The 8,634-nt window shown below is 45.1% G+C and overlaps 1 protein-coding gene across 1 annotated transcript; it reads left to right on the top strand.

Moving 5' to 3' along the window:
* The first annotated feature begins 3,176 nt into the window (after positions 1 to 3,176).
* LOC108928925 (putative methyltransferase DDB_G0268948) lies at positions 3,177 to 7,910 on the top strand. Its single transcript, XM_018743125.1, has 6 exons — positions 3,177 to 3,287; positions 3,904 to 4,064; positions 5,073 to 5,286; positions 5,630 to 5,733; positions 6,942 to 7,079; positions 7,814 to 7,910. The coding sequence occupies exons 1-6, from the start codon at positions 3,177 to 3,179 to the stop codon at positions 7,908 to 7,910; spliced, it is 825 nt and encodes a 274-aa protein (XP_018598641.1).
* Positions 7,911 to 8,634: the final 724 nt, after the last annotated feature.

The raw sequence follows: 8,634 nt of genomic DNA, 5'->3' as shown, positions 1-8,634 counted from the left end.
TCACATAAAGAAACGGGGCTGGTGCCACTTTTTCTCTTTCATGTAACTCAAAATATGTTTTCGCAGCACTGTATGTGTCCAGCGATGGGATGGATGGGGAGGGTGGCATCGTCACACCAGGCACCACATGCAGTGTTTGAGGGGCCTCTCACAGCAGTTTATCCACAAGTTTGTGCCCATATTTATATACTTGTACAATAGGGGTTTCGGGCGCATTCCTGTGCGTGTGGTTGAAGTAGGGACACTTGCTCATTGACTCACAGCTCAAAAGCAGTGACACAGAATCCTGTGCTAAACAGGACTTTAAAACTGCTTCAAAACAAAGATCATGTCCAACATTTTCAGCCAAAGCTTACCAGCTACAGGAAGGGGTTTGGGGAACGAAGAAGGTCGGGGACCGTGAGCAGCTGTTGTCATTATATACTCATTACTTACAGTGGAGGGGGCGTGGTGGCGGAGTGGATTGGACTGCTTCCTGCTCTCCGGTGGGTCTGGGGTTCAAATCCCGCTTGGGGTGCCTTGTGAGGGACTGGCGTCCTGTCCTGGGTGTGTCCCCTCCCCCTCCAGCCTTACGCCCTGTGTTGCCGGGTGAGGCTCTGGTTCCCTGCGACCCGTATGGGACAAGCAGTTCAGACACTGTGTGTGTGTGTGTGTGTGTGTGTGTGTGTGTGTGTGTGTGTGTGTGTGTGTGTGTGTGTGTGTACTTACAGGGGTTTACCCATTTATACAGCAAGGCCACTTACTGCATCACTTCTAAAGAGGGACCTTGGTCATGGGTACACCAGTAGGAATGGGGATTCAAACCCATGACCTTTGAGTCAGATGAAATGGATGTAACTCTCTGACTGGAAGAGATCTCATAACAGGAGATGTGAGACTTGCTGATGGAAAATGAAATGAAATGGAAATGATGGTCCCAGTGTGGAGGCACCGACCTCCGTTGCAGACACATTAAGTCATATTTTGCTCAGACCTCTGGAAAAATTTCCATCAAAGATATGGCACAATTCATATCAAATATTTACCGCAGTAAAAACTAGCAGAAGAAAAAGCAATGTGCTTTCATGTAGGGGGTTGTGACATACCAGTGATTGATGAGGAGCTGATAAACTCTTCAGGGGCTGAGAAGAGAGATCCATACTGCTTTTGATTCATGTTCAGTTCCACGCTTTTCCTCACCGTGACCTTGAATGTTGAGCGCAGGATGTCCACGGTGGCTCAGCGTATCATTCCTGCAGGAAATGGTGCGAGAGGAGAGTCACGTTACATTTTACATGTATTCATTTATCTGATGCTTTTCTCCAAAGCAACTTATAATGTTAAGGTTTTTACAACTATTTACCCATTTGTACAGCTGGGTAATGTACTGGAGCATTGCAGGGTAGGTACCTGGGTCAACGGAAGTGGGGATTGATCCTGTGATCTTTGGGACAAAAGGCAGCAGCTCGAACCACTACACTACCAGCTGTCGTCGTCTCCCCCCACCTCCGAGTCTGAGTTGGTCCAACCTGTCCTGAGCCCATATGAGGGGGGACAGGGAGTCCTTGCTGGACATGTAGTTGCTGCTGCAGAATTTGAGCCGCTCCTGCAACTCTTCTTGTGGCCACTAGGTGGCGGGCTGCCTCATTTCTCCAGGCATCAAAATTGCAATTTTGAAAAAAAAAATATAATTTTAATATAATTTTGTTTTAACCACAGCTATCCATTACATCAAAGAGCTTGATGTGGACTGAAAAAGTCAATAAGCTTTCCAAGATAACTCCCATCAATGTTTTTCCATGCTCTTTCTACCATGTGTTTTTTTTAAAATCCTTTGATCATCAGTTTAGAGCAGTAATTCCAGCTAATAAAACATCACTACTTTGCTGTAAATTGATGCTCGGGGATATTTTCTACATAATGTTACATCCACAGGATACTGAGCGATTCCTCGTGCCGGTCTCAGGTATCCAGACTCCCAGTTTAACAGTAGGAGGTTCACATGGAGGGTCATGTGCCCTTCGCTGCCATCATATAACTTTCTACACGCATGGAGATGATTGAATATTTAATTCATAGAACGTGCAATTTACAAATAATTTCAGGTTCTGCCTCATTCTTTCACTTTCATCACAACGTCCTCATGGTGTCGGCTGGGTGGTGGTTTGCACTGCTGCCTTTCTGAGATCACAGGTTCAAATCCCACTTCCTGCTGTAGAACCCTTGATCAAGGTAATTGATGTATCAATGATCTCTTAAGTTCATGTAATGCGTAAATGTTCATGCTCCATAATTGTTGAGTAATGGATAAACTTGCACACAGCTACTCCTCTAATGTAAATATTTAACTAAAAAAAAGCCGTGGGATTAAGACTTGTCTATTATTTGGATAAACCTTTATGCAGCCCCTCATCTGATATACATTGGTTCAGTAATTTTTATATGGTAAATAATTGTAGGAACCTCAATGTTGTTACTGTATGTTGCTCTGGAAAGAGAACAAATACAGTGTAAAGGCTGAAACACAGGGATGTACCCATTGTAAGTGTCAGTTTGTTTTACACTGGTGTACCACAGAAACACACTCTTTTTTTGCACAAGTTCAAGTGTGACGTTAGCTGGCCCGACACCACGTGCCCTTGTATCATACATTTATTTAGCAGACGCTTTTCTCCAAAGCGACTTCCGATCAACTCTGTGTAGTGTTGTCAGCCCACACACCTTATTCACCGCGGTGACTTACACTGGTAGAGACACTATGTACACTGGGTCACTCATTCATACATCAGTGGAACACACACACACACTCTCTATCACCCACACTATGGGTGAACTTGAACAGCATGTCTTTGGAGTGTGGGAGGAAACCAGAGCACCCGGAGGAAACCCACACAGACACAGGGAGAACATGCAAACTCCACACAGACTGAGTGGGGATCGAACCCACGTCTTCTCACACCACCCAGACGCTGTGAGACAGCAGCGATACTCGCTACGCCAACATGTTGCCCGTATCTGCATTCTCAGGGCGAGGAGTTACTGGGCTCACAGGCACATTTTACCCTGCGCTGCTGAGCCAAAGGGGGCCGATCACGCGATGCAGTGTCATAACGATGCTGCGTGTTGAGATCCCGCCCTCGGGCGAAATGTGAATCTTGGCCTGGAGACACCTTCCTGCACCGGTTGCTCGCAGAGCCATGGCTTGTCGCTTCTTTGAGGACAGGGAGCACGCAGTCTGCTACCAGAAGTACAGGATGTGCCCCTCGGAGGAGCTCGTCGGGCGCCTGCTGGCCTTCCTGGAGATAAAGGTAGGAGGGAAGGAGCGCAGGGGCCCATGCGGCGCCTCATTTTGTCCGTCACTTGTCCGAACTGCCCCGGGCCAGTTTCCCTGCTTATGTAAGCCGGGACACAGCGAGCTTTTGTTTCGGAGAAAATGTCGGGAGAACTTCCCTGCTGTGACTTCGATGAGGAAAAATATCAAAAACACGTCAAACGCAAACAGGCCCCTGTGCGATCGGACGCGTCGGCGCTTTGAATCACAGAAGCCAGAAGACTTTACAGTCTGCCCTGGACAAGATTGCTGCAGCTCACATTTCAAAGCATTTAATAATCGGCGGATCTAAAATGCAAGATCGTGGCCGTAGGTGATGTTAAGCTGCCTATAATTATTTTGCCATTCGTACAGCTAGGTAATTCATTGATTTGAGTATCTTGCGCAAGGGAATTGCAGCATCAGGTGAGACTGAAATCTACGACTTTTAGATCCAAAGTTCACACCTCTGACCAGCCGCACCTATCCAGTTAAACAAACAAATTCGGAGGGCGTTCGGAAAAATGATGCCCCCTTGTAGGGTTTTGTGCGGGTTGTTCTTTCTTGTGTGCGATTGATTGATGATGCCTTTCCGAGGTGTTGCGCTTTATCAGAAAGGAAGACCCTTTTGCCTGGCTGTGGACGTGGGCTGTGGGTCGGGCCAGGGGACCCTCCGTCTAGCCCCGCACTTTAAGGAGGTCATCGGGATGGACATCAGCGCCGCCCAGCTGGAGACGGCCCAGGCCCGCACCGATGCCCCCAACATCTCCTACAGGTCGGAACCGGAAAGGGGCGAGGCGAGGGGCCGGCCCTGGCAGTGATTCAAAACACTGAGAAAGGGTCTAACTCACAGGCTTCGTCTGCTGTGACTTATACATCAGTTCTAATTACATTTTTACGGCTATGCAGGAAAACATGTTGTCAGCTGGATTTCTTCTGCAGTGGGAGGTTGTCAGATGGTGTTAGCGCTGCCAGTGGGGGAGGAGGGGCCCTGTGGGGTACAGTTCGTCCGAACCAGGCCAGGTTGCCACGGTCAAGGAATCGCAACGGCGTATTTGTGCAGTAGGGAACGGGGTCACGACGCCACCCTCCGTAACACGTTGGGAGCACAGTCTGCTTGGCAACGTCATCGTGGTTTCGTTTTTCCAGTATTCGACCTCAGACACCAAGTGCAGAGCGACAGCGTTGGGAGAAAACCACGCGAGCACTGCTTAGAATATGAAAACGCGGGAATAACACTGTAATTACCTGTAGTTACAGTGCAGTAACACTTTATCAGCCCTGATTTTTTTCCCTTGTTTCTATTGTCTGCATGTCTGTTGAAGAAATATTATATCTATGTGGTAGCTGTGTTGTTCCAAGCCATCAGTGCATGTGGCACAGCAGCGCCTCACGGTGACCAGTCTTAGAACTTATTGATTGTAGAACGTAATACAAATTTGAGTCGGTCGCCTTCAGAGCAGTTCCCTCGGCACTCCAGACTTTTCTCCAGTGGTCCCATCGCTTTCAGAAGCAGCTCAGAAAGTCATCTGATGCTCTCTTGTGGCTGCTTGGATCTCTGCAGGCAACTGAAAACGAGCTTCTTTCATCCTCATATTCATTTTGGGGAATAGCCAGAAGTCACATAGTGCAAAATCGGGCGATCATGACAGGTGGGGGAATGGAGTCATGATTTGACCACATATTCCTATGTGTGTATTTATTGTGTTTACGGTCTTTTGGATGCCTGTAGCTCTCTGGGAGCTCTCATGGTCCCGCCGTTGACGTTAAACCCCTGATGCAGGCAGTGTCCGGCAGAGGAGCTGCCCCTGGAAGATGCTTCGGCAGATCTAGTGGCATCCATGTCAGCTGCTCACTGGTTCGACTGGCCGCGGTTCATCCGTGAGGCGTTCCGCATTCTGAGGCCGGACGGATGCCTGGCGCTCCTGAACTACACGATGGACATGAAACTAGAGGACGAGAAACACTCCCAGGAGCTCAATGGCATCTGCAGCGAGGTCAGGACGTGCAGGACACTTTTGTGACATCCACCAGCTAACGTTCTCATCCAAAGAGATGCACGTGACCACAGCGGTAAAAAAAAGTCCAATGCGTTCAATACGCAAGTGATGGAAACATGGAAATAACAGACAGAGTGTCACCTGTGAAACAGCAGTCATGAATAATGACCAAAAAAAAAGAACAGCATTATTGACGAGTCATGGTATCATCATACTATGATAATGGTAACTGCTGACTGCTCAAAACCTCTGTCAAACACCAATTAAGTAATTTTATTATTTGCTTAAATTTGGAGCTGTTAAAATTAAGTTATGCTTAGCTCATTTTTGAACCCTGCAGTTTTATTCAGCTGTTCTGCCTTATCGCTGTGCGTTCCTGGGCCCCCGATCCGTGCCGCTCTATAAAGAGATGTTTGACTCCATCCCGTACCCAGAGAAGGAATGGTAAGTTCAGATCTCAGAGCTGCGCTCCATCCTATGAAAGTTCATTGTCAGAAACCTGCTTCTGTGACAGTGCCAACTAATAGAGACACTGAAGACCAGGGCTGTCAGATCCGTTTCATACAGAGTCACCTGTTGATTTACAAAATCAAACCATTCCTGGAAACAGTGTGGATCTCCAAACTGTGGATTCTGAAAACCAATTTCACATTATTTTAAATGAGTAAACAGAAATAATGTGTTCTCAGCCCATCCAAACGCCCCTAAAATGTTCCCAAGTATCAGAAGAACACTGTACAACACCTATATAAACATCAACCCATGATTTCATCATGGTATAGAACACTAACACTTACAAACTTACTTCCCCAGGGTAATTCCCACTTTTCTTTTTAATTAATCAGTTCTCCGCAGGATCAGCAATAGAACTAGCAGTGATCACTCAGCATGTCGAGTAAATTGGGAACAACTTTCTAAAACTGCACACTGCTGCTAAAATGTGCATACACACCTAAAACACCATCAAGCTTTTCCTGCTCATTTCTGTTCCGTCTCCACAATCATTCCGTTAAAGAACACACCCAGTGCGACCAGCTGACACTCCTGTGGAATTTTATACACTTCCCATAATGCCCCATTCTTAAATCAACACTCTCACACTCTTAACACACCGACAGTTGAAAGATCAGGATGCAGATGTACAACTACCATACATTACCATACTTCTGCTTCTCTTGTGCAATGTGTACATTGAAATTTTTTTGGACACGTTTCGAATAAATTTTGTTATGCTGCTTTTTAGTTCTGTATCGAAAGCCGAGAGCTGTTATACCGAAATCTTGGATAAAGAGAATTTATAAATCAGTGCCTGTAATATGATTCATATCACATGGTGCGGGCAGTTTTTTACATGACACGTATAACAGAACAGAGAATGACAATGAGAGAATAATATCCATATTCTGATTCATTCATATCCATAATATACAACAGCATTCATGTGGACATATTCTCCATTGGAAAATGCTTTTGATGCTCATGTCAGCAGTAGAATTGCCGTTTTGCTATGTGATTGAATAATTTCCCAACCTGGAAATCATTGATCTCTGTGGATGGTATTTGTATGATGATCAATTTATTAATATTCATGTTTTGTTCAAAGCTGAAAGTCACATCAACAGCACATTGTAAGCGTGATGGCACTCTTCTAGGCATGATGGCATCTGGGTGAAGCATGCCATGCCCCTGTCCAGCTTTATCGGCATGTTGGAGACTTTCTCTATGTACCAGGCTTTCCTCAAGGAGAACCCAGAGGAAGCCAAGAGGTTATCCCAAGATACCACACAAAGGTGAGCTTTACCAGGATTTAACTACAACTTGGGCTCTTGGTATTACTTTGTGTACCCAGAAGATTTCACAGCTCAGTTAGATCCCTGGATAGCAAGTGGCACGATTGTTTAGCAGGTGATCTCTGACTCGGTACGTCACTTAGTTACACAGGTTTAAACACTGCAGAGGTACTTCACCCATAATTCCTCCTTAAATATGATCAGACCAATACATTCTACGTGAGCTCCTTTACACATGTACAGCAGTGGTTTGCGCCGCCACCTCTGCAGGTTGGAATCCCACCTTCTGCTGCAGTACCTTTGGTACCTATGGTACCTACCATAAATTGCTCCAGTAAAAATGACCTAGCCGGGTAAATAGCTGTATGTTACATAGTGTTGCAGGTTGCTTTGGAGAAAAGTGTCAGATATATGAATAAATTTAAATGTCTAATAAAAGCCTCTGCTTAGGAATCAAAATTTTAAAGAATCTGCAATGATAGCATGACTTTTTTTGTATTAAGATGATACTTTTCTCCAAAGCAACTTACAGTATCAAGGTTACAATTATTTACACAGCTGGGTAATTTTTTACTGGAGCAATGTAGGCTAGGTACCTTGCTTAAGGGTACCACAGCCAGAGGGGGGGGGTCAAACCAGTGACCTTGGAATCCAAAGGTAGTAGCGCTAACCCCTAGGGTACCAGCTCTCTTTGCCCTGGTCTTTCCACTCTCTGTCCCACTTTGTCTCTCCAGGCTACTTGCTGTGATGGGAGAGACGTCTCCTGAGGTGGAAGTTGTCATTGGGATACAGTATTACTACATAGTAGCTCGCAAGCCTGCAGTGGCCTGAAGACTTGCTGCATTGTGCGACTATCTTGTCTCCTCGATTTGTCACTAGGCTGGAAGCGTATCAATCAAATCTGACCAATTTCAACAAATAAGGTGTCATTATGCACTTTACCAGCGATTTGTTTTAAGTCATTCATATACGGTTGTGTTGCCTGACATTTTCCCTAATGGACTTAATTCTTGCACTTAATCAGATGAAAATGGGTTCTGGCTTTTCCACTGAATTCTGGGAACAGTAAAATCCTGGCCGATCTGCTGTATCCCTCATGTTGATAAATTATTTAATGCTTCATGCTCAGTGTTAGGAATGGGCAAGTAATGAATTTTCAAATATATAAATGTTTAAATCTCTTTCTTTGATTGTTTTTAATAGCATTTTTTTCTCTGATCTGTTTTCTACAATTTCTTTTATTGGGCGAATTCCAGTTTCATGGTCAGCCAGCAAGTGGTAGTGAAGAGCACTGAGATGGATCGGGGTATGTGCGACCACCGCAGTTCAACTCACTTCCACAGTATTTACACACTCATGTCTGGTGATTAAGAGAAACACAACAAATGTTGTGCATGTGTACAGGATGAATTGGTCAACAATTGCCATTGAATATGAATTTTCTTTTATTTTCAGCAACTCAACATTTTTTGTTTCAATTTAGATACAGCTTGATGTTGATATATTAAAGTTTTGTAAAGGGTTTTGAAATTTGCTACAGCAATATTCTAGACTT

This window comes from Scleropages formosus, chromosome 14 (assembly GCF_900964775.1).
Source record: "Scleropages formosus chromosome 14, fSclFor1.1, whole genome shotgun sequence".
Classification (NCBI taxonomy): Eukaryota; Metazoa; Chordata; class Actinopteri; order Osteoglossiformes; family Osteoglossidae; genus Scleropages; species Scleropages formosus.
Note: the sequence above shows the minus strand (reverse complement) of the source record. Positions and strands in the feature narration are given on the sequence as shown.